A 27,888-nucleotide genomic window follows, 5' to 3' on the forward strand; every position below is an offset into this window, starting at 1 on the left:
AGCCATTTGGTGTGGGGGGATGGGGCCAGTGGAAATGAGGGGGCAACGGGCCTGGGGGAAGGGAACTGGCCCATGTGATGGAAGACAGGGAGGAGGACAGAGGGGCCCAGCAATAGGGTCAGTACATTGGTTTGGAGCCCACATCCAGGTAACCCCCAGGCCCAGGATAGGGTAGAGAGAAAGGGCCCCCTTGGAGGAAGTGTGAGGCAAAGGGTCCTGGGGGTGCAGCTGCTGGGTATCCTGAGCCCCCTGGCCCGGGCTGAAGCTCCAGAAATGCAGCTGAGTAGGGGGCTGGTCGCCCAGAGTCTAGAGTCTCAGAGAAGCTGGGGTTCCTGAAGTGGAAAGATGTGTCAGGACAGGGTCGGGGGTGGGGGAACCCTCATCCCAGAACAACCCCAGGCCCTTGTCCCACTCACCTAGTGGGCAGGTGACTGGGGGCCCCATGAAAAGCTGCAGGATGCAGAAGGTAGGCTTCAGCACTGGGGCCTCCACATGGAGGAGCTGCGGCAGGAGCAGCTTCCTGGGGCGCTGGGGCCTGCTCTGGATCTGACTCACGAATGTCCCCACCCAGCGTGGAGTCACAGGGACCACCTGGTGCATCTGGGGAGACAGAGGGACAGGTTGGGCCAAGGAAGATTAGCATCAGATGTGGTCCATCATGACTGGGACACTCACCTCCACTCCCATAGGCCTCTCTGGCTACTGGCTCTGGGGCCCGCAGTTTCCTCTTCACACGGGCGTCTCGCTCCCTGGGGAATAGTGATGATGGTGATGGTGATGATGATGGCAATAATAGCACTTCCCAGGTGCCAGGCATTTCACCCTCCCAGGGATTCTTATCAGGTAGGTGCCACTATACCCATTTTACAGATGAAAGAACTTAAGACCAAGAATTCAATGACTTAAAAAGTGGCAGGGCTGGGATTTATTCCTGACTTAAAACTTTTCAATGGTTTCCTATTGCATTTAGAATCAGTGGAAACTCCTCTCCAAGCTTCAAGACCAGGGCATGGTCCAATCCCAGTTCAACCCATCTGTTCCCTCTGCCCCACCCGGGAGTCTTCTTTGGTCCCCTTTTCACCTGCTTAACTCATCCTTCTTGTTAGTTCAAGCACAACTTGAACTGCACACGGCCCTGCCTGATAACAGTCAACAGCTATTTCGTGTTGGTGGGCGTGATCTGTCTCTTCCATCTGACTGTGCGCTCCCTGAGCTGGCAAGGGCTAGCTCTGAGGGGGCTGCACTAGCAGAAGCCAAAGTCCTCACCCAATACTTGTCAATAAAATCTGGCTCCCGTCACCTCTGACTTGCTTCTCCAGCCATGCCACAGGCTGCTCCCACCTCAGGGCCCTTGCACCTGCTCCTCCCTGGCGCGCTCTTCACCAGCTCGCTGTCTCGCTCTACCACACTTGAGGTTTGTTCTCAAATGGTCGCTTCTCAGTGAGACCTTTCCAGGTCTCATCTAATAAAGACCTCACTACAGTCCTTCCTACCTTCCTTTTCTCTTTAGACCTGAGCCCTAAATATATTTAATTCTCTGGTTAACTTGTCTCCTCTGCCCATTAGACTTAATCAGTTCCATGAAGGCAGGGTTTGTTTTGCTTACTGATGTCTCTGCAGTGCCTAAGCCTGTACTGGCCCAACACAGATGCTAAATATTTGTCAAAAGAGTCAATAAATTATTATATTTACCACTGTGTCCCCAGCATCTAACACAGTGCCGGGCACACAGAGGGTGATCACCAATCGCCACTATGTTGCGTCAAGGAGTGAATGAACGAGCAATGCCCACCTCTTACAGTTTCTGCCATTCTCCCGGAAGCCCTTGGCAAAGGGGTTGGCTGCAATCTTCAGTTGTGTGATCTGGGGGGCACACATCCAGGGTCAAGGCTCCTGCAGCCTGGCAAGGCACCAGCCCCTTTACCCCGTAAGCAGGGTTACTCACCCGTGGGTTCTGGTAGGCTGTCACGGAGATGAATGTGGTCTCAGGGAAGCGGAAGGAGGCAACTCCCCCCCAGTGTTGGCTGCAAAGCTGAGCAGCGCGCACCAGGTGTATGCGGGGCTGATACTTGTGCATGGAGTGCAAGATGAGCTGGGAGGGAAGAAACACCAGTAACTCCCTACCCTGGACCCCACCCCACCCCCCAGCCTGGGGTCCCAGCCTGGGCCTCACATGGCCGTGGGGGTCCAGTGTGCTATTGGTGAGCTTGACACGATGGAAAGACACAGGCTGCCGCATCCAGTGAGCACCAGTGGCAGGAGAGTCAGGGTGAATGTAGACCCGGTCAGGTAGGCGGGGCTCTGCCTTGCCACTGGGCTCCCAGCGCCGGCCCTGCCAGCGGTAGCGAGCCCCGTCCACCGGAACCACGTCCAGAAGAAACAGGTATCGGGCCTCGGGGTCTAGCCCAGTGACTGACACTCGGCAAGCGGGGAACATGCGCCTGGATAGGGGAGGGAAGGGGAGAGGCCTGGAGCTACCCACAGGCCAGGGTGGGCACTGCACTCGCACCCGACCAGGGGTCATAGCCAGCACTCACCCGTTCTGGCAGAGAAACGTGGAGGGAGGTGGAATGAAAACTCAGAGAACAGGGCCTTAGAGCTGGAAGCTTGTCTCATTCCATTTTACAGATGGGAAACAACGCAGACAGATGATTTGCCCAGTCATACAGCAGACTAGGGGCAGAGCAGGGACTCGACACCTAGCCCCTCAAACTCCAGCTCAGAACCAGTGGTCGCCTCACCTGAGTCCTGGCATCAGAATCTACAGCTGCCAGCTGGACAAACTTAACTTTAGTAAGAAAAAAAACTGCCCTACCTTGCCCAAGACAGAGAACTTTCCATGTGAGGGCTTTGGCTCCTGGCCTCAATAGAGACCCCACACAGACCATTTCCCTGCTTCTTGGACCTAGTCACATATTACCCCTGATCCTGGCCAGATTTCCCTGATGTTGGTCACTCACTGGCCCTTGGCCCTAGTCATAGCCTGAACCCTGACTCCAGCCACAGACTGATCTCTGATCTAGGCCACCTACTAATCTGTCACCCAGTCAGACTTCCAGACCACGGCCTAGACTGATCTATGACCCTTGCTCAGGTTGTCTTTAAACCAGCAACAGACTCCACAAACTGAGTCCTGACCTGTACCACAGAATGACCCCTCATCTAGTCATACTCTAAACTTAGACCGTTACCCCTTCAGAGCCCCAAACGTAAACCCATCACCAAGAACTCTTCCTTTCTCCAGAGACCCCCAGCAGGAACACTGGCTTCTCTGGCCCTGGCCCAGCCCCCTCACCTCCCAGCTTTGGTGATGATCATCTCCGTTCCCACAGAGTTGAACTCTTTCCACAGCTCCCGGTTCTCCAGGCTCAGGCTGACTCCAGGGAGAGAGTGAAGGGTCTCTGGGGGTGTGGGGGGTGGCTCAGTGCCCAGGGCAGGGGGCAGTGGAGGCAGAGGTGGGGGAGCAGTCAGGGTGCGGGGAGCAGCGTCAATCCCAGAAAGGAAGCAATCCAGTTTGGGAGTGTCCAGATCTGGAGATGGGGGAGAATGAGGGGCCAGTTGAAGGACACAGCCACCCCCAACCCCTATACCAGAGCTAGTCTCAAAGCTCACCCGGGTAGCGATAGCTCTCTGCCAGGGCAGGCGGGAAGCTGGAATCTGCCCCTGGCTGGTGGGGCCCAAGGCGGTAGCCAGTCCCCAGGGAGGGGTATAACTCTCGCGGATGGTACATGGATTACTTCTGTCTGGCCTCAGGTCACACTGCCTAGTTTCCCGGTGCTGAGAAATGCCCCCTTTATAGCTCACAGCTCAGCCCCTTCCAGACCCAGGATCACAGCCCCTCCCCTCATTGGGGCCCTGGAGTTGGGCTGGGGTGGAGACCCCTGGGGCCTGGAAGGGGTCCAAGAGGGGGCCGGATACTTGGGTACCCTCCCTTTCCCCCCTCCCCCCCAGGCTTCATTAACCCCGACCCCCTGCCCCCTCATTACATAATTAACTCCTCGGCCTGATTGATCCCCGGGGCTCGACAGGGACGCAGTTTGGCGCTTCCGGCCAGCTGGTCCCCTGTTCCCACGGGGAGAGCTACTGAGGGGCGGGGCCTGGATCCTGGGATGGAGCCTGGGGTCCTGGCACAGACCTTGGCGCCCCAGACTTTTCGGACAGGTGCCCCTGCCCCTTCACTTGGAGGACGGGACGTGGCTGGACTAAACATGACTGGAGGGCAAGAGCAGGGAGGGCTATAGGGCACTGGGACCTCGAGGAATCCAAGGAGTCCGCGACCGGGGCGTGAACCCTGGAGTCCTTCGTGGTGCCCGATAGGAAAAAACTCTATCTTCGGCCAGTCTCAAAAGTTTATAAGCACCCACGGCTAGACGGCGGACGCCCGAGTTTCCCAGAGGGTCCCACGGGGGGGGGGGAAATCCCGGGGAACTACACTTCCCAGCAGGCCCAGCGCCGAGCTTGGCGCGAAGGAAGCTGACAGACGCCGCAGGGGCCGCGCTACGACCGCTGGAAGTTGTAGTCGGAACAGGAGGGGCGCGGAAGCCGCGACGCCACGGCTTCCCTCGAGAGCGGCCCCTAGGCGGCGGCAAAACGCTAAGGCTGAGAAGATGCAGATCAACCCAGGTCAAGGCCTGGGAGCCAGAGGGGCCTCGGCAGTCTCCACGGGCAGTGAGACCTGTTCTGGATCCCAGAGAAGGTGGCTGAAGCCAGGTCCAGGGGCGAAGGCGTCCAGCTTTGACCTCCACGCCCAACACCGGGGTCGGAATGTTATAGAGCAACCCTGATATTAAACGGGTTCCTGGCTGTGGGTCCTCACCCGCGCGCTTTAAAAGGGACTTATGAATACTCTACTACAGACACACGCAAAAGGGTTAATAAAAGGTTTATTTACAAGAGAAAAAGAAATAAGGAAAATGTACAACTCAGGGAGAAAATAGGGAAATAAAGTCTTTAATGCGTCCTACCCGATCCGATGACCTGGAAACCCAAAGTCACTCTCAGAGCTGACCGGACGCTCTGAGCTGGCCGAGAGCCCAAAAATGGAGAGCCCCCAAAGCCCACGTGTCTGCCTTTTGTATCCACCTGGCTGCTTAACCCCACCCTCAGGTCCCAGCCACCTTCCCTTTGGTGGTGATGGGATTTGGAGTTCCCAGTGTCTTTGGCTTTGACCTGGGGTGGGGGTGGAGTCCACAAAGCCTATATGGAAATAGCTTTGGGACATCCTTTTCCCCCTAACAGGAAGAGGTGGGAATCTGCATGAGTGGCCCCTTCCCAGAGTCCACGTGAGCCTGGAGCGGTCTCCACTCCATTGTTTTATTATGTACAAACGCTACAGAACATGGGGAGCAGACACGCGTAGGGTAAGAGGGGACCAGTGGCAGAAGTTCATAGGGCAGACGGTGCACTGGGACCAAGAGAGCAGTACACAGGCCATATCTATAGGGCAGGCGGGGCAGGAAGGGGTTAAAAATGAGATCCAAGCCAGCCAGATCGCAGGGAGTTGTGGGGGTGTCGTCCGCCTTCTGATCTCCCCCCAAGGTCACAGTGCATGCAATAAAATATATGTACAGGAGCTGGATCCTTCCTCTGCAGGGGCCCTGAGGGTCCAGAGCTCCCTTTGGCGGAGGGAAGCCAGTGGCGCCCCCTGGCGGCCAGGCCGGGCTGGAGCCACATGTGTCAGGAGCAGGGGTCAGTCCCAGCCGTTGTCTTTGATCATGTGGTTGAGTTCAATGATGTACTTCCCCTCTTTGTACTTCTGGCTGCTCTCGAAGGCCTGTTCCTGAGAGGAGGGGAAAGGCCATCATTTGCAGGCAAGGGCCTTATCAAAAGACATAGAGGAGTAGGTTGGGGAGTGGAAATGATTGGCCCCATTTTATAAATGAAGAAACTGTTACCCAGAGAACCAAGCCACCTGCCCACAGGCGAAGAGTGGAAGCAGCAAGGCCCGGCTTCTCACCAACAGGGGACAGACAGAACTCTGAATCACAGGTACTATTTAAGTACTAAAGTTGGCTCCAACAGAGCAGATATTTCTAAAAGATTCAGGATTACAATCTGGTAGCCCAAGGGCCACATGCATTCTGTTTGGCCAGCAGAGAGTTTAATAACCAGAACTTTAAGATACTACACAGTACAGGCAGGTCACGCTCACTCCAGTTTGCCACAGACTGGCTCCCTCCACAGATCCATGCTGCTCCTTTGCAGATCCACAGTATCTGCTGGCACTTGAGTTTTTGACCTCTGGATTTACAGAGGTTCAGAGAGGCCAAACCACCTGTCCAGGGACACAAAGCAAATCTGTGGCAGGGCCAGGGGTGAATGCAGATCAGGGCTGCCTGTCTGTCTCTGCCTGAGGCACCACAGCTGCAAGCAATGCCTGAGGAATCCTGTCCTTTACAGTTTTCCAAGAGCATCTCCCTTTGCTGCATCTAATCTGATCCCCTAACAATCTCCCGTGTCAGGTGGTGGCTTTAGCCTCCACTGCCAGATAAGAAAATGAGACTCAGGGTTGTGAAACCAGACCCTGAACAGCAACAGGGGCAATGAGAGCAATGGTTTAGGAGGCCCAAGGATACCAACTCTGTGCTGCTGTGGGGTCTTGGGCAACTTCTCTGACCTCTGAATGATAATATCTGGGGTTGAGAAAAAAGAAAACAAACTAGGATTCTAGTTCTTATTCTTTACTTGCCAGTTGTGTGACCTTAGGCAAGTTACCTAACACCCTGGGCCTTCCTTTCTTCCTCTGTAATGTGGAGATAATAATAGACTCTACCTATGGGATTGCTGTAATGATTGAATGAGATAATATATGCACACACCAGTGCATGGCACGTCAGCTTTTAATAAATGGCAACTGGTGATCTCTTTATTGCTAAAATGGGAATGCCTGTGCCCAAGAGGGGAAGAAGGGGCTAAGAGAAAAATTCTAACAGCCCTTGCAGGATATGAAAAGAGAACACGGTCAGGGGTGAAGAGACAGTTTGACTTGTGCAAGCGGGGCCTAAACACCCTGAAAGATTACCAGATGACTGCTTGTGAGGAGGTGATGTCAAGGAGGTCAGGTCAAAGGCTAGCCTGGGGTCAGAAGTCACCGACTCACATATTTCCAGCCCAATGTGGTCTTGCAGTTCTCGCAATGGATGTCAGCGACAGCATGGAGGCCTGTCAGCAGTACCCTCTCCTCGGCTGGCCCGCAGCCCACGTTCACCCTGCAGGGACATGGGGGCATCTCAGGGAGGGTCCTGCCATCACAAAACTCCCTCTCTAATTTGTATTTAACTGTGTTTGTCCACAGTACCCAAAAGGAGGAGGACCACAGCTTCCTGCCAGAACCAGGGGGACTTGAAATATCAGCATGATGTCATGGGTCCCAAGTTACAGCAGAGGTCAGGGAAAGAAAGAAGGGAGGCAGAATACTCACACAGAGTTGAAGAGGTAGGCACGCCCCTGACTGCCCTGGAAGGACTAAAGGGTGAGAGGGAGAGAAGAGGGGGTCAGGGCTACTGGTGGGGAGCAGCCAGAAAATTCCTCCAGCCTCCCAGTCCAACTGTGACCTGGTTATTACCTTGGAGATGAGGTCGTCGTGGTTGGCCAGGTGAGCACGGCAGTGGGCACAGCTATACCTCCGATGACAGTCATCCAAGTAGGCCTGAAATGTCTTGGGCTTTGAAATCCGCACCATGGCGGGGGCCGGGGGCAGTGGCCCCACGCGGGGAGCGGCCCACGGGGAGCAGAGGGAGCCCAGTGCCTGCCAGGAAGGGAGGGGGGCTGTTAGGACCGGGGCCACACACATGCAGGCACGCCCAGGGCCACGGGGACTCTCTCTGTCACACTTGGCTGCTGTCTTTGCTCCCCAGAGCCAGCAGCCTCTCCAGGGGCCAGGGCTGTCTCAGTTTTGACTCACTGAGGAGGCCTCAAGTTGCATCAACGGGGAAACTGAGGCTAGGAGGAGCCCAAGGTGATTCACCCACCTGCTTTGGGCCTCTCCCCTGCTGACATGGCAACTGAAGCTGGATGAAGGGGCTCTAGAGTGGAAGAACTGTCAGTTCTCAGTTTAGGGAGGACCATAGAGCGGTTAGGAACTGGATGGTCCTTAGGATCTCATCTGAGGCGGTGGGGTGGCTTCACCTGAGGTACAGGGAGATCACCTGGGGAGGGGGTCCCTCACCTGCAGAAGGCAGGAGGCCTCACTGAAGGTGTAGAGTCACCTAGGAGGGGAGGGGCTCTTACCTGGGAGCGCTGAGGCCTTGTCTATGCCGAGGGGGTCTTACCTGCATCGCAGAGTCTTACCTGAGACCCCGGGGCTCACCTGGGGCTCGGGGTGGGGGGCGGGCGCCGGGGGAAGGGGGCAGTCCTCGCTGCCGGGGCGGGGGCGCGAGGCGGCACGCAGCCCTGACGATGCGGGCCTCACCTCGCCTGGGCGCGCGGGGGCCCGGTCCGCCGGGGTGGCCTGGCCTGGGAGTGGGGGGCGCTCCTGGTGGGCGCCGTCCCCCCCGGCGCGGGTTCGCAGCCGCCGCGACTTGTTTACACCGAGACCAGCTGCTGCCGCCGCTGCGGCGGGAGGGGGAGGGGGCCGGCCGCGGGTCTCGGCGGCCGCCGTGGCCAATCGGCGTGCAGCATGCAAATGAGGGGGCGCGTCACTCCGGGCCAGCGCCGGCCGGGGCCGCCCTTCCCCCTGCTCGCCGCTCCGGCCGGCCCGGAAATGCGGCTGCGGCCGGCGGCCCTGCCCGCTCTGCGCGCGCCCGCGCCCCGGAGCCGCCGTGGCCCCCCGCGGCCCTTGGCGGGGCCAGGAGCTGAGGTATCGGACCTGGCATGGGGTTAGGAGGGGGACGGCGTCTGGACCCACTCGCACGAAAAGTGATAGTCACAGTTGTCTGCGTTTAACCACTGCCACGGCGCCGCTCGGTGCCGCAGCGACCCTGCGCGGCTGCTTCTATTGTTCCCACTTGCCCCGGGAGCTCAGGTCTAAAGATCGGCAGCTCTCCCGGTTATCTAGCTGGTAAGAGGCAAAGCTGGGATTCTCACTGGGATGAGCTGCCACGCCTTTCCCTGGCAAATGCAAGCGCTAAAGACATCCATCCGGGTTAGACCCCTGGGAGTCAGAACTTAGAAAAAAGGCAGTTGCTGCTGCTGAGCCTCTCCCCCCTTTGGCGCCCCTTTCCGGCCACCCTGGGCTAGATGTCTCCCGTGGGCTTCCCCCTTTACCTTTCTCACCTCTCAACTCCATTGAAAATGTTTGCACATGGGTCTGCCACACCACACAGGTCTTATTCCCTGCTGTGGGCCCAGTACCCAGTCTGGTCTAGTCAATAAACATTTGCGAAATAGGACAAGGTACTGGACTGGACAGGTTTGAAGAACTTAGGGAGCTTTTGGAGTAGGGGACCTAGGAGTAGAAGGTTGGAATGGCTGGCAGCAGATGGGCACGGTGAATTCAGCCGCCTCAGCCATGCCCACCCTCTGCAGCCAGGTGAGGAGGCCCACAGAGGCAAGACTCTTGCTGTGTTCCCAGAGAATGCTTAGTGGCCTCTGGAGAATAGAACCATTATCTGTAGCTCTGAAGGGGGCAGGGTCCCTTGTTCCTGGGAGGGACATTCCTGAGAGTGGAGGCCAGGCTGGCACAGGGTGTGGCATTACTTGGGTCTGGAATGTGGTAGAACCAGTGGGTCAGGCTGGTTAGGGCTCCAAGACTCTGGTCCTAATATGCCATCTTTGCTGTTTTCTAGGATCTGCCCCCCACCCCATCCCTGCACCTCTGCCTGCAGCACAAAGACATGATTGAAAAGAAAGCACAAAGACATGATTGAAAAGAAAGCATTTATTAGGGAAGAGAAACAGAAAAAAGTGAGGGTCCCTGGCTTAGAAGGCAGGGGCAGCTGTTCTTTGGTTGTCCAGGTAGTGCCTCAGGGCTGTGGGGTAATCAGTCATCACCCCAGAGGCCCCCAGGTTGAAGGCCACTTCAAAATCCGACTCATCATTAAGGCACCAAAATATCACCTGAGAGAGTAAAGGCCAGAATTGTAGTCTCCAAATAAGGTTACCTAGAACTCCCCAGATGGTGGGGGCGCTTCTCCTCTGTGGAACCCTCCAGCAGTGGTATGCTGGAGTGGATTGTTAATTTTTTAGGGATTTTGAAAACTGGTTATTAAGCACAGCCATAATTACATATTAAATTATATAAACTTACGTTTAAATTATATCAGCTTATGTAATAAGTTATATATAATCTATAATGGGTTATTATATAGCCCATCTCTTCCCTATTCTGCATTCAGTGACTTCATGTTGGTTTGAAATTGGTTATGGTGAGTATATACCAGTATATACAGGGGAAATTATCTAATGCTTAAATGGAGGCTTCCCCACACCCCACCCAGAGAGACATTGTGGAAGGTTTACCAGCAAGCCAATGCCTCCCAGCCTGCCCCCATCTGCTGCTGCCTCCTGAGTCCTCCCCTGTGGGCAATGAAGTAGGGGGGAGATGGTATTTGCAGCTTGGACCAGTCACTTGGTCCAATTTGACCCGTGAGAGTGAAGGTCCGGCCTCCCAGAGCTGTGGAGAAGCCCCTCTGAGTGGGAGGACCAATCTGAAAGAGCTACATCATCCCCTTGCCTCACTCACTCCCACAGCCAATCAGTGGCTGAGTCCCCGCCTGCCTGTGAGTTAACTCTTCCATCCATCCTCACTGCTGCCACCAAGCCCGTCCTGGCATCGTGAGCCTCCTACTGAGACTGCTTCCCCACTGGCCCCCACCATTGTTTCACATGCTGGTCCAGGTGATCCTCCCTTAACCCTCCACATCAGGGCTCTCAGGCCCCTCAAAAGCTTCTCTTCTTGTTGAGCTGAAGTCCAGGCTGGCTCCTCTCTGAGCTTTGCAGTCTGCCTCAGCCTCTGCCGCCTTCTCCAGTCCCTTTGGGCAGCTTCCTCCACACTGCAGCCCACTGGGCTGCTCTGGGTTCCTCTGATGGCCTTCTCACATGCTGAGCCTCCTGCCTGAGACGCTCTCCATTTCCCCTCCTGAAGCCAGCTCCCCACTTCTCCCAGGGGCTTTCTCTCCCCCCCCCCCCCCAGACCACAATGCTTTGTTTGCTTTTTGTCCATGTGCAATGGCCTGCTTCAATTCCTTCCTCTGCCTCTGATGCTAAGCTCCCAGCCCAGGTACTTCTCAATAAAGGTTTGCTAATTAAATGACACAGTCAAAGCTGATGCTCAGGGAAGGCACGAGGGATGGGCTGCGCCAGGTTTCATCCTTGTTTCTTAACTTTCCTTTCCCCAGCTCCCCTCATCAGGATCAGGATCATAAATACATCATTATAATCATAAAGGCTAGCATTTATCAAGCCCTTACTAACTACCAGTTATACATACAGAAGAGTTAAATATACCATTATCCCCATTTTACAGATGAAGAAGTCAAGACTCAGAAGAGACCTGCCCAAGGGGCCCAGCTTCAGTAGCAGAACAGTGGTTGGAATATGCTAGGCCTACGCTGTGACCCATCCACTTGCTGAGGGATTGGTGGTCAAGTCTCACCTGTACCCCTCGCTGCTTCAGGTGTTGGATCAGACTTTTCCTCATCATGAGCCTGGGGCAAGGTAGGGAATGACAAAAACCATGATGAGTGGGAACAGAGGAGAAAGGCAGTGACAGGTCTCTGTTGGACACCCCCCCCATCTCCCCCTCCCAGCCTTTTTGCCCACCTTACCGTTTGCAAACCACAGCAGCCAGCTGGTTCAGCCCAGGGAAGGAGAATGGAAAGTAAGTCCTGCAGAGAGGTGATATGGTGGTCAGCCCCTTGGGTCTGTCTCTATCACAGGGGTGAGGTGCTAGTGAACCCTCCTGCCAGCCAGTATAACCACACTCCCTTTAGAAGAACCTTTGCAGCTGACCAAAGGAGCCATCACCCATTGTTCAGTGAGATCTACTCCCACATCTCTGGCTCCAAGCTTTAAGGTTGTGCCTCTCCCCTCACCATTTTACAGAAGAAACAGTCTTGGAAAAAGGAAGTGACTGGCCTGAGGTAGATCACCTAGCAAACCCATAGTGAGTCCAAGACCAGAATCCAGCTTGATTCCCAAGCTGGACACACAATCTGGAGGCCCTCCTGGTTGGGTTGGACCATTTTCTTGAGACCAGACACAGCTGAGTCATAGTTAGTTGTCCCTAATTGTCCTACTCCAGAATTACCTTAGAGGCCCTGTACAATGTCCTAGGGCAAGTTTTGGGAGCAAACTTGGGCCCTGTATATCCAGCTCTGTGACCCTGGACAAATAGAACCTCTAATTCTTTGGGTACTAGGGAGTCATGATTCCTATACCTCCTGGGGGTGCTAGAAGGTAAAACTCAACCTGAAGGCTGCAGAAACACTTTGCAAACCCTGTATAAACCCGATGTACACAAAGTTCTGTGCTATAATGATCTCTTTGTAGGAAGGGATTGTGGGGGCTGGCTGGGAGCTTCCCTCAGGACAATAGAGAGGAACAAAAAGCACAGGGTGGGCAGAGATTCTCAGAAAGCAAAGGGAGAAATCAGGCCTGAGAGCTGACAAAGTATCCAAATTCCTAACACTTCACCCAGCTGTTACTTTGTTAATCCATGTCTCCCAGCAGGAAAATACTTGCCTTTCTTTTTGAGACTAAGAGTGAAGCTATATATTTAATTAATATGTCTCCCCAGCCAGACTGTAAGCTTGGGGGAGGGTCTCATACCCACCCACACTGGCTTTATTCAGTAGTGTAACTGCACTTGGACCAGAGGAGGCATTCAATAAGTATTTGTTGGATAAGTGGATAAATAAGTAAACCCTTAAAACTCTACAGCGACACACATTTGCATATAATTTCAGGGACTTGGTGGTCCCCTAGGAGTCATGAATGCTTAATGAGAACCAGTTTTCCAAGGACCCCAGGGAGTTGGGGAGACTGGGTCTCATGCTCCACAGGGGACCCTGCCCAATGGGGTTTGAGGTGTGTGTGGGAGTGTTTTTCTCAGGACAGAAAGTAGCTGAAGGCCTAAGGGTACCCTTAGGGTACCCTCCCTGCCCTGGCATGGGTACCTGTTGATGATGGTGGGCAGGAAGCAGAGGAGGAACTTCTCCGGGATGGGGATGAAGGGTAGCAGCCCCAGGTAATAGAGCAGCAGCATCTGGATTCCTCGGTTTATTGTGAAGGAGGACGGCATCTCGGGATTCTGGGGAGCGGCAAGGGAATGTGAGAATGGGGATCAGTCTGCTCCTGGGGAAGCAGAGAGGCGGCCTGGGCTGCAGGGGAAAGTTTTGGATATTCAGGAAGCCCCACTACCTGCAGGATCAAAGCCACACCTTGGCCTAACTTGTACCCTCCTCCTTCCCACTCTCACATCTCTGCTCACACGCTTTCCCCACCACCCCTCTTCTCCAGATCCTACTCCAGGGAGTCCCTGCTCAGGGCCAGGTCCTCCAAAACCCTCCCAAGCCCCTCCAGCCTAGCCCCCTCAGGTTGGGCTCCAGCTCCTGGAAGGAGGGGAGCAGGCAGGCAAAGGGACTCACAGCGGCCTTGCACTTCTGCATGATGGAGCTTTTCTCTGAGGCCCAGATGGTGATTTCATTGCGATTGAAGTACCTCACCAGGGCTGCTATCTGGGAGGGGAGGAGGGGGTGAAGGGGAGGGTCAGGCCTCCCCCCAGCCCCAGCCTAACCCCCTCTGCAGTACCACCTTGTGAATGAGCTCTTCATTGTCCCCTTTGACCTCCAAGGCCATGGGCAGCCGAGGAAACCTCTGGAACACCTCCTCCAAGCTCACCATGCGCCGGTCGGACCCACGTGCGAAGCGGCCTGGGGCACGTTGTGGGAAGAGGGATCACAGAAGGATTTTCGGGGTTGGAGACTTGGGGAGAGGTCAAGTCTCAGAAAAGAGAGGGCAGGGGCCTCCCTGGTGGCGCAGGGGTTAAAGTGTCAGCTGATAAGCTATCGCCAGCCACTGCCACATGAGTTCCATCCCCTGCCAGGGAGATACCCACATGGCAGGGCAGACCTCTCCTGTCTCGCCCACTGCTCCCCTCAGCAGTGTATTTCAGTAGAGCTGCCTGTTCTGCTCCCTACTCTGTCTCTGGTGAATCCTCTAACCCCCCAACTGGGCACCTCTGGCCTACACCCCACTTCCTGTATGCATAATAAAAAAAAAAAATGTTTAGCCAAAAAAATGAGAAGGCAAGAGGCTGAGGCTATGACCCAACCCAGGCTGGCATGGGAGGGGATTACAGCTGTCTGCTACTCACAGGTCATGATCTCACCTGGTGAGAAATAAACCTCCAGCTCCTCCTTGTAGAGAGGCAGCTCCTGGGGAGAGCAGGGAGCAAGTCACCAGGATGCAGTAGAGGTGTGTGACTTGGGGGAACAGGGGCTGGGACAAGGCCCACCTCAAAGTTCAGGCTGCCCACATCCCTATGCAGGCCCGACTGGCGGGACAGGTTCTCATCGTGTGACACCACCACCACGCCGTCCCTGGTCAGCTGACAGTCGAGCTCCAGGAGGTCTGCCCCCTGGACCATGGAGCTACAGGGGCAGAGGTCAGTGGGGAGCAGGGGACCGACCAGGTCATAGGGTGGTAGGGTAGGTTTAGTGGAGGGGTGGAGAGGTAGGAAGTGAGGCTGTGCACTGCACATCTCTAGGGGGCTCCAGTCCCCAGACACAGAAGGGATTACCCCCCTTGGCATCAGGCAGCACAGCTGGCACCATGTTCCCTGGCAACTCGCTGGGCAGGTGCACTCACTTCTCCATGGCCTCCATGGTGCTCTCCAGTCGCTCTCCGGATCCTGTGTAGGGCAGCTAGGGTGCGTCCCTCGGTCCTGGCCTCCCTCCTTCTCCTCCCACCCCCACCTCATCCCCAGTCAGTCTGGGGTAAACTGGCCTCTTCCCCATCCCACATCCTGCTTGGCCACCTCGCCCTCCTCTGGACCTTGGTCTCCGCCCCCTTTCTAACACCCCACCCCTTGGACCTACCCCTCTATTGTCCATGCTGGCACCTGTATTGCTATCCTTACTCCACCCTCAATAGCTGCCACCTGCCCCCCTCCTACCCAGCCCAGCTCACCTCCCCGGTGGGCCCCCAGGCGGGGATGGAAGACTGAAACCCAAGGTGTGTGCAGCAGGCGAGGCCGGCGCAGGAAGAAGATGGAGAGCATGGCATAGCTGCCCAGGGCAGGCAGGGCATAGTACAGCAGAGGGCTCATGGCCAAGCTGCCTTGCTGGGCTCCGGCGGCAGTGAGCTCAGCCATCCTGGACGGACTGTGCTGCTCTGCTGACTGCCGGCCTATGTAGGCTGGCTCCACCACTGGCCGCCACCACACCCCTGGGACCTGCTAAGCCTGCTGCTGGCACGGGGCCAGGCTGCAGTGCTCAGCTGGAGATGGAGTGGAGGCAGGAGTACAGGGGCCAGGCAACTCTTGCCCTCATCCCAGAACTCCTCACAGATCCAGCAGCCCTCTCTTGGGCCACAAGGGGAGACAGGTTCCCCTGCAGTGGGGCACTGCACCTTTCTCCCTTCCCATGGGTGTCTTTGGCCAGGTATACAACACACTTGCTGTTTCCAGAGGATCTGGGATTATGTAGGGTACTATGGGTATTATGAGTCATCCTCGAATCACCCCAGCCATTTGGACAGAGTCACCAGAGCCTGGAGAGGACAGCGACCAAGGGGAAACCTGACCCCATTCTTCCCAGGAGTCCGGGAAGTCTCTTACACTCCATTGTCAACCCGGGTTGGAACCTTGGAATCGAAGGTTACCAGGACTGGGTAAAGCCACAACTGGGCAGCAGCTGGGCTGGAGAAGTCATCAGAGTGGCAATGACTAGGGTCAGGGTGTCGGCGAACAGACAGAGCCAAGGCCGTCCATATACACATCTATATTTATATATTAGATACAGGCACAGGGGTGGATAGGGGCACTAGGGTCTCCATGTGCCCCCACCTCCACTTCTGTTCACACACACACAGAAGCAGCAGGGGGCGTTAAATGTGGCAGCTTTGGGGGGAAAGGGGTTTAGGCCGGGGCCCTGCTCCTCAGGGATACTAGCCCTTGAGACTTAGGATTGTTCCTTCAGGGGAAATGGGATGGGGCTTTAATGAGGTGAGTGGGGCAGGGCTTGCCCTGAGTCCTACTCAGTGTCCCCTGTCCTCCACCCCAACCCCTTGGTATGTCCTGGGGTAGCCAGAGCCTGTCCATTCCAGAACTACCAGAGACTGGGACAGCTGGGGTAGACAAAGGCAGAGCAGCAGAATGAAATTTGCTTTGGGGCCACCTGAGCCCCTCTCAGGTCCTGGTGGGGATGAGGGGAGCATTGGGGGGGATCCACGGCCTGCCTGAAGCAGGCAGCCGGGGCAAAGCAAAGGAAGGTGGCCAGGCCAGCCCTCTGCCTCAACCTGGGCTGCCGGGGTCCGGGCTGGGCACAGTTTCCATTTTCTTAACAGTCCAGCAGGAAAGGGGCAGGCAGGAGGTAGGGCCTAAACAAAAAAGGCAGGCGGGAAAGGAACGATTAGCACTCATGAGAAGACCTGCTAGGGCCCTGGCCTCTACTTCTCTCATTTCATTCCCCACAAGTGAGTGGAATGTGGCTCAGTTTCCTTATCAACGAGGCTAATATTAATACCTCTCTCAGGGTACTGTGATAAGGATCAAATGAAGTAACCCACAGCAACCTTTCAGAACAGTGCTTCTTGCTCTCTGTTTGCTCTCATTATTAGAATTGTTTCCAGGAAACTGAGGCACAGAGATAAGGGCGCAGTATCATGCAGCTCCTGTTGTCAGAGCTGGGGAGTGAGCCCAGGTATGTCAGCCTTCCGTTTATTAGACCACAACTGCCAGCGACAGGAGACTGGAGGAGGAAAGGTGAGCTGTGTAGGGGGTTAGGTCCAGCAAGGTCCCCCACAGGTGTGTGAACTGCTGTCCTGGGCACTAGGTGTGACAAAATTTGGCATCTGAAACAGGCTGGGTACTACTATTCCTTCTGAAACAATTACTGCCCCACCTGCCTCTCTGCTTATATTGTTGTGAGTCAAAAACTGAGGGGGGCCCCCAGCGACCTCTGAGGGCCGGGAATGGCTACAGGGCTGGAAGATGCAGTAGGCTGACAGGTGGGAGACTGGGGTTGGGGGAAACAATGAGGGACATGAAGAACTAGTGGACCAGGTTTGTGGCCTGGCAGGCTCTGGCCCTTTTGTTGCCACCATACACAGGCATCATGGATGCACGACTGTATGAGATCCTGCTGGATATCCTGAGTGGTGGGGAGCACTCACCAGGCCCCAGGGAACAGAGGCATCCGCCCAGATCAGGGGGCCTCCAGTGCCCCAGGCTGGAAGGGGGCTGTTTCCTGGAAGATGAGCTCCTTCAGCTTCTCCTTGGGTTGATCATCCAGCTCCATGTCAAAGGTGAAGGGTTCCTCCGCCACCGGCTGAGATGGCAAAGAAGCAGGCTCAGGATAGGTACTGAGGGATGCCTACCCATCCAAGTACTCATTCCCTCGCCCAGCTTCTGGTGGCTGGCCCACCTCATCCGTTGGGTCATAGTACTGCTCCAGGTAGGGGTGAGCCAGTGCTTCTTCCACTGTGATCCGTTTGTTGGGGTTAAAGGTTAACATCCGATCCAGCAGGTCAAGGGCTAAGGAAGGGCAGGAGTCAGAGGTCAAAGGGAAGGCTAGAAGAGCTCCCAGAAGCCTGGCTTTGTTTCTCCATGCCTAGGGGCCTGTCTACTCAGGCACCTGCTGAGCCACATTTCCTCCTCTGCAACCAGTTTTTATCCCACACCAGCCCCCATGTCTCTCACCTTTGGAGTCTGACTTGGGAAAAAGTTTGGCCCAGGCCACCTTAGTCTTGGAGGGCAGAGACTGTAGGTAGTTTCGGGCCTTCATGTTGATGATACAATTCAGGTCCTCCTGGGATGGGGAGCCTAGGATACCTGTGGGTAAGGCAAGTGATTTGGTGAGGGAATCTCCTCTCCCTCTGGGAACTGAAAGAGCCAAGAACAAGAGCCCCACCAACCTGTTCCAGCACCTAACTGTTATCTCCCAGCCAACACAATAGATGCAAAGAGTCTGGATTCAGGCAGCCTTAGGTTCAAATCCTGGCTCTAGCACTTCCTAAGTGTGGGCTGTTTTTTAATTTATTGAATGGGAATAGTAACCTATACCTCCCTGAATACTGCTGTAGGGTTTCCACACATGGTGGGACCCTTGTCCTGATTCCCAGAATCTCAGACGCTGACTCTAATCTCACTGCAGATAAGCTAATCTCCCATCCATTTTTCTGGTCAGGCCCCCCTCACCCAGAATGTGGTTGAGCTGGTCCAGGTAGTGCTTGCCAGGGAAGATGGGCCGGTTGGAGAGCATCTCAGCCAGAATGCAGCCCACAGACCAGATGTCGATGGACTTGGTATAGCCCTGAAGAGAAGACAGTCATGGGCTCCTGGGGCAGCCTCGACAGGGCCCTGTTGTCTGGGTTGAGCCACCACCCCCAACCAAGATTCACCACACCAGCCAGGGAGGCAAGGGTGAAGGCCCAGAAAAGCCAGTGCTCAGCTTATTTCTAGAGCCAGAGTGACAGGCCTGGGGGTAGATTTCCTGTCTCATGGGGATCAATGCCTAGCTCAGAGGCGACTCTGGGGTTTTCTGGGATCTGATCCCTTCTCTTCAGGGATAGCCCCCCTACCTTGGAGTTAAGCATGATCTCTGGGGCCCGGTACCAGCGTGTGGCCACATATTCTGTCAGGAAGCCGGTGTGGTCATGCTCAGGATCAGCAATCCGGGCCAGGCCAAAATCACAGATCTGGAATCCAACCCAGGCTGCTAAGTTTGGTGCTCAAGGTCTCCAAGGCCCAAGCAACAATGCCTCTTCCCCTTTGCTTGTGATGCTGTCCTACCCAGGCCCCAAGGGAAAACCAGGCAGGGAGTGAACAAAAAACTAGGAAAGTGATAAAGGAGGATCCAAACCTCTGACCTTAAGGTCGCAGGTGGTGTTGATGAGCAGGTTGGAGGGCTTTAAATCCCGGTGCAGCACGTTGGCCGAGTGAATGTACTTGAGGCCCCGTAGGATCTGGTAGAGGAAGTAGCAGATGTGGTCATTGCTCAGCTGCTGGCTTTTGAGCAACTTGTACAGGTCTGTCTCCATCAGGTCCTGCACAATGTAGCTGAGTATGGCACCGTAGACCCCCCAGGTGGGGGTAGTAGGAGGCACTTGGTTAAGAAGAAAAGACTGGGGACTAGGCTTCATACGCCCTCCAGCTGGCTTCCCTGGGACTCAACAGATCTGCCAATCCATACCATGAGCTGGGCAAGATCTGTAACAGTTAGACTTGAGGTTTCTGCTGCATCTCAGCTGGTGACCCTGAGCAAAGCTATGGCCACTCAGTCTCTGCACTGGGAAAGTGGGAGTAATAAATAAACTATCGGAGGCAGAACTTGAACATTAAGAGCAGCAGTTCCGGAGTTAATTTGCTTATATTGGAAATTCCTGCTTCACTACTCATTGGTTTTATGATCTCTACCTGTCTCTGCCTCTATTTCTCATCTGTAAAGTTGAGGAAAGAATTGTTCTTTAGAAAGTGGTTGTGAAGATTAGAAGTGGTGATCCATGTAAAGTAGCCAGCCCCGTGCCTGGCATGTCATGAGGGTCAGCAACCATGAACTACTACTGCTATTATAAATGCCTGAGCCACATGACTGCTGAGAGGGTTAAATGAAATAATGTATGAACACCATCTGGCATGCAATAAATGTTTGCTTAAAAATAAATGCCTGCCTTATGGGAATGGTTCGTGTAAGACAAATGAGGAAAAACTCCCAACAGCATGCTCCTACTCAAGGAATGCTTGGCTATATCTCAGAAGATTGAGGAATAAATGTCCTTTTATATATTAATATAAAACAAAAATTTATTTACAAAGTAAATAAATAGATGTCAGATGGCTTGACTCTGAAAGTCTAAGTCAGGACTGTCTTTTGAAATCAGTCTCAAATGGGCCTTCTGAGAACATCTGGACCAACCCTGCTGCTTTATAGATGAGGCGGCTCAGCAAAATGCAGTGACTTGCTTAAGGTCACACAGCAAGCTGGGAGTGAGCATGAAGGTTTCCTGCCCACAGAGTATGGTGGGGGCTGCAGACACTGCAGGATCTTACGTGGAGGGCTAGGACTGACTAGTGGTGGGTGGGGTGGAGAAGAGGTACTGGGTGTTACAAGCTGCTAACAGAGCCAGGCAGGAAGTGGACAACAAACTAGGAAAGTGATAAGGCGGGAAGGCAACAACGGCAAGGCAGTCGCACCCTGGGCAAGGTGCAAGTCCACAGGTGACAAGGGTGGGGCCCTGAGGGGGATGTCTAGAGAAAGGAGATAGATTTGAATCTTGGGGAGAGGCGCACTCAGCAACAAAAGTACTTGATTTTTAGACTTTCTAGGCTTCAGTTTCCTCATCTTTGAAATGGAACTGATGAGAACAGTTCACAGGGCAGTTGGGAGGTTGAATAAGAAATGTTAAAGCATTTGGCCTGCAATGCACCTGGCTCATGGTAGGCAAAAAGGAGCAGTTTTCGTCCTTTCTGCCTCCCTTTCAGTCTGAGGACCCAGAGAGGAGAAAGAATCATGGTTTGTTAAACAAGAACGGACTGTGGGCTGAGGCTGGTCACGTCACAGAATTGCAGATGTCAGAAGACAAAGCTCCCATAGAGACCAACTTGCCCAACCCCCACCCCACTGAGGTACAGTGTAGAGAACAGACTTGCCCAAGGCCACACTGCCTGGATACAGCAGGCCAGGATTCCTCTGAGGTCTCCCAGTCCTCTTACACTCTGGTCACCTTTCTGTGGGAAAGTTTCTTTTACTGGGTTTGTTATGGAGAAGGGTAAGAAAGAAGGAAAAAGAAAGCAAGCCAATGTCCTCCCAGCCCAGCTCTGAGGCTGTGCCTGGCCAGCCACCTGGCCCAGGTGAAGGATACACATCCCTCATGGCTTCCAGGGTGGGTGCCCGCAAAATGTCTCGGATGCCAATGACGTTCTCATGGCGGAAGCGCAGCAAGATCTGGATCTCCCTCAGAGTGCGCTGGCAGTAGGTCTGATGCTCAAAGGGGCTGATTTTCTTGATGGCCACTCGAGTCTTGCGCACGTGGTCGTAAGCTGAGCTGAGAAGGCCAGAGAGATGATGTTGGTGTGGCCTTACAAAAGGGGAGTCTAGGCCTAGCGGCCCCACCCAAGCCTTGGCAGAGAGGGGAGGGAGCAGGAGAGCACTCTGGCCAAGTCATAAACAATGCTGGTTCCTTCCTGCTGTGAAGGCCTGGGATCTCCAGGGAGAAAGCTGGGGACCAGCCAGGCGGCCCTTCAGTGACTTCACAAACAGAGGAAGAGACTGGCAGCTCACTGACTTCCCCTCTCCTCAACCCTTTCCATTCTATTTACTCTGACCCCTCATCCTCTGCTAACTAGGATGGCTCCCTTAGCCCAAGACAGGTCCAGGGGTGGGAGATAAACGGAGCAGGCACAGTGTAGCAAACACAGGGAGATGGAGGGTGTCAGTGGAGGGACTGGAGACAGGCAGAGGCAGGGGCAGGTGTGAGGGCCAGGTACCTGGGCAGCAGAAGCGTTCCCAGAGTAAAGGCCCAGAGCCCACAGTGGGGCTGGGAGAAGGCACAGACCCTTCCTGAAAGTTGTAGGGAGGCCCTCCTGGACCCCTCTGGCCCTAGGCCCAAAGTCCTGCCCCACCCTGAGCTCTGCTCTTCTCTCCTAAACTCCCTGGCAGGCCTCCCTGGGGGACCCCAAGTCGTCCTGTCCTCCAAGGAGGGTCCTTCACCCCCTCTTGCCTAAGGATAGTGCCTCCCCAGGAATATTTATTCCCTTTGCCCCACCCCCTGTGTGTAAGGTTCCCAAGGTCCCCGCAGCTCCCCCACGTAAGCGCAGATGCCCCTCCCTCCCTCCCTCAGGAACGGTCAGTCGCGAGCCCGCCGGCGAGCCCCTCTCCCGGACAGGGCGCAGCGCCCCCTCCCCCAGGCAGCACCGGGCCCTCTCCCCGGACGCTCCCAGCCTCCCGGAGCCCCCGTCTCCTCGGGCCCCGAGGCGCCACGGCCCGGCGAGCGCCCCGCGGCCCAGCCCCCGCGCCCGCGCCCCCTCCCCCGGGACGCCCCCTCCCCGGAACGCCCCCTCACCTGACCATGCCGTACGCGCCCTCGCCGATGTACTGCAGCTGCGTGTAGCGCGGGCCCACGTCGAACGGCTGCCCCTTCACTACCTCCACTTCCCCCGGGACCCCCCGGGCGACCCCATCGGCTCCCCGGGACTCCCCGCCCCCGCCCCCCTGAGCCGCCGCCGCCGCCATCTCCACTCCTCCCCTCCCGCCCGCCCGCCTCCCCCCAGCGGCCCCGCCCGAGGCCCCGCCCCTTCCCGCCCGCCCGGTCACCCGCGGAGTCGCGCGCGCCAGGCCCCGCCCCCGCGCCGCCCCCGCGCCCGTCACGTGACGCCCCGCGCGCCCGCTTTCCCGCCGCCGGAGCCGGGCCTGGCCGCGCCCGCCCCGCGCGGGGCCACCTGCAGGCCCGCGGGGCTGTCGTGACGTGGCCCAGCCCCTCCCAGCGCGGGCCGCCGGTGCACCGGCCGGTGACCTGACCCAGAGCCGCCCGGGGCTCCGGGGTGTGGACCGGGACAGCCGCCCCGGGCAGCAGCAGAACTTGGCGGGAAGCCTCCCCAGCCCCCTGGAGCGGGGCCAGCCCCGCGCTGGTCAGGACCGCGTCCGTGTTTGACGGGGGTCACGGGATGGCTTCCTCGTGCTTGTGGCCTGCCTTTCACAGACGTGGGGACTGAAGCTTGAGCAGGGCAGGTGACGAGGAGTCGCTCATCTGAGAGCGGGAGAAGCCAGGGGGCCAGACTCCCAACTTTTGGACAGAATCTTGTGGGTGAGGGCCAGGGCCTGGCCTCTGCCATCACCCGCGCATTGCCCTTACCGTGGACCGATAACCCCCGCCTACCTGTGCTTGGGAAGATAGGGAAAGGCCAGTAAGTTGAATGCAAAGTCGACTGGGTTCAGGCCGCTCAACGGATAATGTTTTTGTTATGGTTGGATTTTGCAAAACTGGAATCCTGTCAAGATGATCATCTCTTGACTTTGTAGTTTACTCTATAAAGCTAAGGGACCACTTCACTTTCTTCCTTATGACAATCCCACGATCTAGGTATCGACTTGATTTTTTAGCTGAATGGGCAGGGGCTATTTCTGCCTGTTCATTACTGTGGTTCCCTCCTCCCCACTCTGAGACAGGCAAACATTTTTGAGTGAATGAATCAAGTTTTAAAGATGAGGAGTCTTGAGAGTTGGGGAGTCTAACATGGCTAAGGTCACTGTAATGACAGAACTGAGACTCAACCACCTACCTTCTGACACAGAAGCAAGGCTCTTGCTAAAATTTGTCATAATCATAGAGTGTTAAAACTGAGGAAAGGGCCCTCTGAGACCATCCAGCCCATCCCCTGCACTTCACAGTGAAGGTGTGCGCTGGGAGCTTCACAAAAACACACCTCCTAGGCTTCAGTAAGTAATCACGTTGTTTTCTTCTCTCCAAGAAGCTGGGAGTAGGTTCTTATATGCATTACAGATCAAGAGACAAAATGGAATGGTAATTATGATTCAGAAATTGCTCATAATTAGATCTACAGCCAAGCACTCTAATTCAGATTAATGAGACTGTGTTGCTGATTCCCAACAGCCCACAAGTCAGAGAAGGTTCAAGAGGTGCTAATTAGATCAATGGTTATTTTAGTTATTGGATAAGTTACTGAATGGCACTGTGTGCAAAGCTCTGAGCTAGGCACTGTGGTTGACAATCACTATATGGTGTGAAATAGTTGCTAAGAGCCAGAGCTCTCTGGAGCCCAGGTTAGAACCCCATTTTTGCCACTTATTTGCTGTGTTACCTAGGGAAGTTACCCACTGGCCTCTCTACTTGTGGAATTTCTGATCTGTTGAAGAGAAAAGTGCACATACTTAAGTCAATTTAATATGAGATAGATGGATGTAATAGATGGTGTGTGAGCTCAGTGGTGGGTCTGAGCTCACTCTGGATAAGCGAGGAGGGAATAATGGAGGAGGTGGCTGTATGTCATTGAAAAAGAAGTAGGGTTTTAGAAGCTCGGGGTAGAAGAAAGGCATCAAGAAGAAGGAGCAGCAGGAGCCAAGGCATAGAGGAAGGAGCATGAGTTGTCCAGTGTGGCTGCAGTACACAGGGTCAGGGAGTTCAGGCTGGAGGTTGGTTGGGACCAGATTGAGGAAGGCCTTGGATTCTGGCGTGGAGTTTGGATGCTACTCCCTAAGCAGTAAAAGTCTTTGAGGGACTTTTGCCAGATCATTTTGCAACTGCGGGAGAATGTAGTGACTCAGAGAAAACGCCATAGAGTTCAGCTTGGAGCCAAGTTTCCTGAGTGGGAGTGAGTTTCCTGGCTTACGAAAGGCTGGTGCATCCAGAGGAGTGCCTGCCACCTCAGGCTGTTCCTGAGTCTCATTTAAAGGCATGGGACTGAGATTCCCCTCTAGTGGCTGAGGTTGGTACTTACTTCCTGGAAGATTGGACTGGGATTTCTAGTTTATTTCATGGATTCATTTTCAGCCAACACTGAACCTTTATTCTGCGCCAGACACTTTTATGTACATTACCTCCCAGCACCCCTCTAGCAGTCTTCTGAAGTAGGTACTATGAACATTTCACAGAAAAAGTGCTAAAGCTTATTGAACTATGGTTTGGAGCTGGCTCTAGGCGTGATTCTTTCAGGTATTTCACTATCTCCCAGCTTACTGCATTGTTAGAATTTTTCTTATGTCTGCTATTTGGCTTAACTCTGTCTTCTGGATCTCCCCGGACTAAGTTTTAAATCAGTTCTTATCTGTGATGTCAAGGTTATAAGAGGAACTGGTAATTAGCCTAGGGAACACAAATGGGTGATGTTTGAAGAGCACAAATGAACAGGCCAGTGTTGGTGAACTTGATCAACAAGCCTGCACAAACCCGTAAGGCAGTGGATGGGCAGGAATAGGAATCAGAACACTTTTCACCATTTATTAAGATTTAGTTTTTATTTTTATTTTTTAAAGATTTATTTATTTATGCATACAAGAACCAGGGTACAGGCCTGAAGTGCGGGGGGTGAGAGGACTCACCAGAGACAGAGTGGGGAACAGAAAAGGCAGACTGGCTGAAATACACTGCTGAGGGGAGCAGCGGGCGAGTCAGGAGAGGTCTGCTGTGCCTGGCTGGGGAATCAAACTCATGCTGCAGTGGCTGTGGGTAGCTTCATAGGTTGTGTCTTAACCCCTTGCACCACCAGGGAGGCCCACTGACCATTCTTAAAAACCAAAAAACCTCTTACAGTTTTCTTGAGACTCTTCCTTCGTTTGTTAGAGAATAGCTGTGCCCAAGTCTCTCTTTTCTGGTATAAACGTTGTTCAGCAGCTGATCCCTTTTCTGAAGTCTCTATGGTCTGCTCTGCATGCTCCTCCATTCCCGCGACCCCCAACCTCTCTCTTCATCATCCTTCTTTCTCCACACTATCTTCCTTAGTTACATTATCATGTTACTGTGGTGTCAGTTTTTCTCTTGACATAAATTTCTATCCTTAACTATCACCATTCTCCCTAGTTCCAGTTCCAAGATGTCAGTGTTTGTTGGACAGCTTCCTCTGGCGGCTTGCCCACAGAGAAGGTCCTGCATGTCTAGTGGAACTTGTCATTTTTCCGCCCCACAGCCTTTTCCAGACTCTATTTGCTTTGGTCCAGCACCACTCTTTGAATTGAACCCTGTTATTTTCTCACTTTTCCATTTCCGTCTATATCTGCAGAGAGACTGCCATTTTATTTTATTTTATTTTTTAAAGATTTATTTATTTATGCATGCAAGAGCTGGGGGACAGGCCAGAGGTGCGGGGGCGGGGAGTGAGAAGATTCACCAAGGACAGAGTGGGGAACAGAACAGGCAGATTGACCCAACTACACTGCTGAAGGGAGCAGCAGGCGAGTCAGGAGAGGTCTGCTGCGCCATGTGGGTTGCTCCCTGGCCAGCCAGGGATCAAACTTGTGCTGCAGAGGCTGCAGACAGCTTCATAGGTTGCGTCTTAACCCCTTGAGCCACCAGGGAGGCACCTATCTGTCATTTTATTATCATAGTCTTTCCCCAAGCTGTCCCCTCTGCCATCAATCAAACCCTCATTTCACATTTTTTTAATTACTTTTAAATAATTTAAGAACTTAGAAAAAGTTGCAAAAATAGTTCAAAGAATTTCTGTGTACCCTTCATCAACACTGCCTATATGTTAACATTTTAAATAAAGAGTATAATTATGAAAATCAAACCATTACCATTAATAGAGTTTATCTGGAGAGTTTTTTTCAGATTTTGCTAATTGTCCCACTAGTCTTCATTTTCTAGTTCAGCATTCAATTGGGACCACATCTTGCATTTACTTGTTATGACTCCTTAATTTCCTTTCATCTGGGAAGTTCCTTAGTCTGGGTCTGGCTAGTGTTTCCTTGTGATTCTTTCACTTTGCCTTTAGTGTTGTGTTGTACTAGCACTATTGTAATAAACTAGTCTCTTTTCCTTCAACCTTCTTCCTCCTCAGCAGGGATCTTTCAGTAACAAATAGGCAAAGGCCCAGCGCAAACTTTTATTTTATTTTTTTAATTATAAATTTTATTTTTATATTCCCCATACAATTGCGACCCCCTTATTTTGACCCCAATCCCTCCCCTCCCCGCCTCCCACCCCCCATAGAGTGTCTCTGGTTCATAGTTGTTTGTTGATTTTGATTTTCACTTTCTTATAGTTATTCTTTTTCCTGGTCCCTTATTTAAGTTTTCTAGATTCCTGCTAGGAGTGAGACCATCCGGTATTTTTCTTTTTCTTTCTGGCTCATTTCCCTGAGCATGATCCCTTCCAGCGCCATCCATGTTGCTGCAAATTGCATGTGTTTATCTTTTTTGAATGCTGAGTAATATTCCATGGTATATATGTACCACATCTTCTTGATCCAGTCATCTATTTTTGGGCATTTGAGTTGTTTCCAAAGCTTAGCTATTGTAAACAGTGCTGCTATAAACATAGGGGTGCAGGTGTTCTTTGGAATTGATGTTTCTGTGTCCTTTGGGTAAATACCTAGCAGTGGAATTGCTGGATCATATGGAAGCTCTATGTTTAGTAGGTCCAGAAATCTCCACACAGCTCTCCATAGTGGTTGGACCAGTTTGCACACCCACCAACAGTGCAGGAGAGTTCCTTTTTCTCCACACCCTCGCCAACATTTGTTGTTGCTAGTTTTTTTAATATGTGCCATTCTCACTGGTGTGAGATGGTATCTCATGGTAGTTTTGATTTGCATTTCCCTGATTACAAGTGATGTTGAACATTTTTTCATATGCCTGTTGGCCATTCAGTGCAAACTTTTAAATAAGAAAGGGAAGTTATTGGTTTACTTACTGAAAAGTGTAAAATATTAACAAGGATGTAAAACAATGGTATTCATTAATAATAAAAAAAACTTACCGGGAAGTTCAGAGATAGATGTTAAGGCACAGTTGACTCACGGGACTTCAACAGTGGCATGAGGACTGGCTCTGTCTCTGTGCTCTCCTTTCTTTTGAATGGGTTCCATTCTCAGGTGGTTCCTTTTGGAGGCAAGATCTCTGCTTCGTGTCTAATTTTTTCTAGTAACTCCACCAGGGGAACAACCCTCTCATTCTCCTTGCCACCTCCCACCTAAAACCCCAGATTTGATTCACATTGATTATTGGTCCTGTTGGAGCCTGTGCAAATCCCTGAACCAATCAATCAATATGGAATCGAGGGTTTAGTGGTTTCTACTTGCATGATATAAACTGGGCTGGGGGAGAGATGCTTTTC

At 53.7% G+C, this 27,888-nt stretch overlaps 4 protein-coding genes across 6 annotated transcripts; all 4 read right to left on the bottom strand.

Annotated features, from left to right (window-relative positions):
* Positions 1-118: 118 nt before the first annotated feature.
* Positions 119-3,745, bottom strand: TBX6 (T-box transcription factor 6; the record flags this gene model as incomplete). The annotated part of the gene is made up of 8 exons (XM_084250900.1): positions 3,613-3,745; positions 3,296-3,530; positions 2,174-2,441; positions 1,946-2,092; positions 1,793-1,863; positions 676-749; positions 417-600; positions 119-332 (listed from the first exon to the last, which is right to left on the bottom strand). The coding sequence occupies exons 1-8, from the start codon at positions 3,728-3,730 to the stop codon at positions 119-121; spliced, it is 1,311 nt and encodes a 436-aa protein (XP_084107026.1). The 5' UTR covers positions 3,731-3,745.
* A 1,944-nt stretch (positions 3,746-5,689) lies between these two features.
* Positions 5,690-7,792, bottom strand: YPEL3 (yippee like 3; the record flags this gene model as incomplete). Of its 2 annotated transcripts, XM_084251328.1 has the most annotated exons (4): positions 5,690-5,779; positions 7,100-7,208; positions 7,421-7,464; positions 7,565-7,792. In XM_084251328.1, the coding sequence occupies 4 exons, from the start codon at positions 7,790-7,792 to the stop codon at positions 5,690-5,692; spliced, it is 471 nt and encodes a 156-aa protein (XP_084107454.1). The 2 variants fall into 2 exon arrangements, with proteins under 2 accessions (XP_084107454.1, XP_084107455.1); XM_084251329.1 differs by lacking the exon at positions 7,421-7,464 and having other exon boundaries at positions 7,565-7,638.
* Positions 7,793-9,799: 2,007 nt separating this feature from the next.
* On the bottom strand, positions 9,800-15,208 carry GDPD3 (glycerophosphodiester phosphodiesterase domain containing 3; the record flags this gene model as incomplete). The annotated part of the gene is made up of 10 exons (XM_084248909.1): positions 9,800-9,996; positions 11,534-11,585; positions 11,706-11,765; positions 13,056-13,189; positions 13,527-13,616; positions 13,693-13,811; positions 14,270-14,315; positions 14,396-14,531; positions 14,749-14,791; positions 15,070-15,208. The coding sequence occupies 10 exons, from the start codon at positions 15,206-15,208 to the stop codon at positions 9,859-9,861; spliced, it is 957 nt and encodes a 318-aa protein (XP_084105035.1). The 3' UTR covers positions 9,800-9,858.
* A 2,071-nt stretch (positions 15,209-17,279) lies between these two features.
* Positions 17,280-22,331, bottom strand: MAPK3 (mitogen-activated protein kinase 3; the record flags this gene model as incomplete). 2 transcript variants are annotated; one of them, XM_084249366.1, is made up of 8 exons in its annotated part: positions 17,280-17,429; positions 17,526-17,635; positions 17,801-17,932; positions 18,299-18,413; positions 18,682-18,798; positions 18,970-19,159; positions 20,962-21,144; positions 22,162-22,331. In XM_084249366.1, the coding sequence occupies 8 exons, from the start codon at positions 22,329-22,331 to the stop codon at positions 17,307-17,309; spliced, it is 1,140 nt and encodes a 379-aa protein (XP_084105492.1). In that variant the 3' UTR covers positions 17,280-17,306. The 2 variants fall into 2 exon arrangements, with proteins under 2 accessions (XP_084105492.1, XP_084105493.1); XM_084249367.1 differs by lacking the exon at positions 17,801-17,932.
* Between the last annotated feature and the right edge of the window lie 5,557 nt (positions 22,332-27,888).

Source organism: Talpa europaea, assembly GCF_964194135.1.
Source record: "Talpa europaea genome assembly, chromosome: 12".
Classification (NCBI taxonomy): domain Eukaryota; kingdom Metazoa; phylum Chordata; class Mammalia; order Eulipotyphla; family Talpidae; genus Talpa; species Talpa europaea.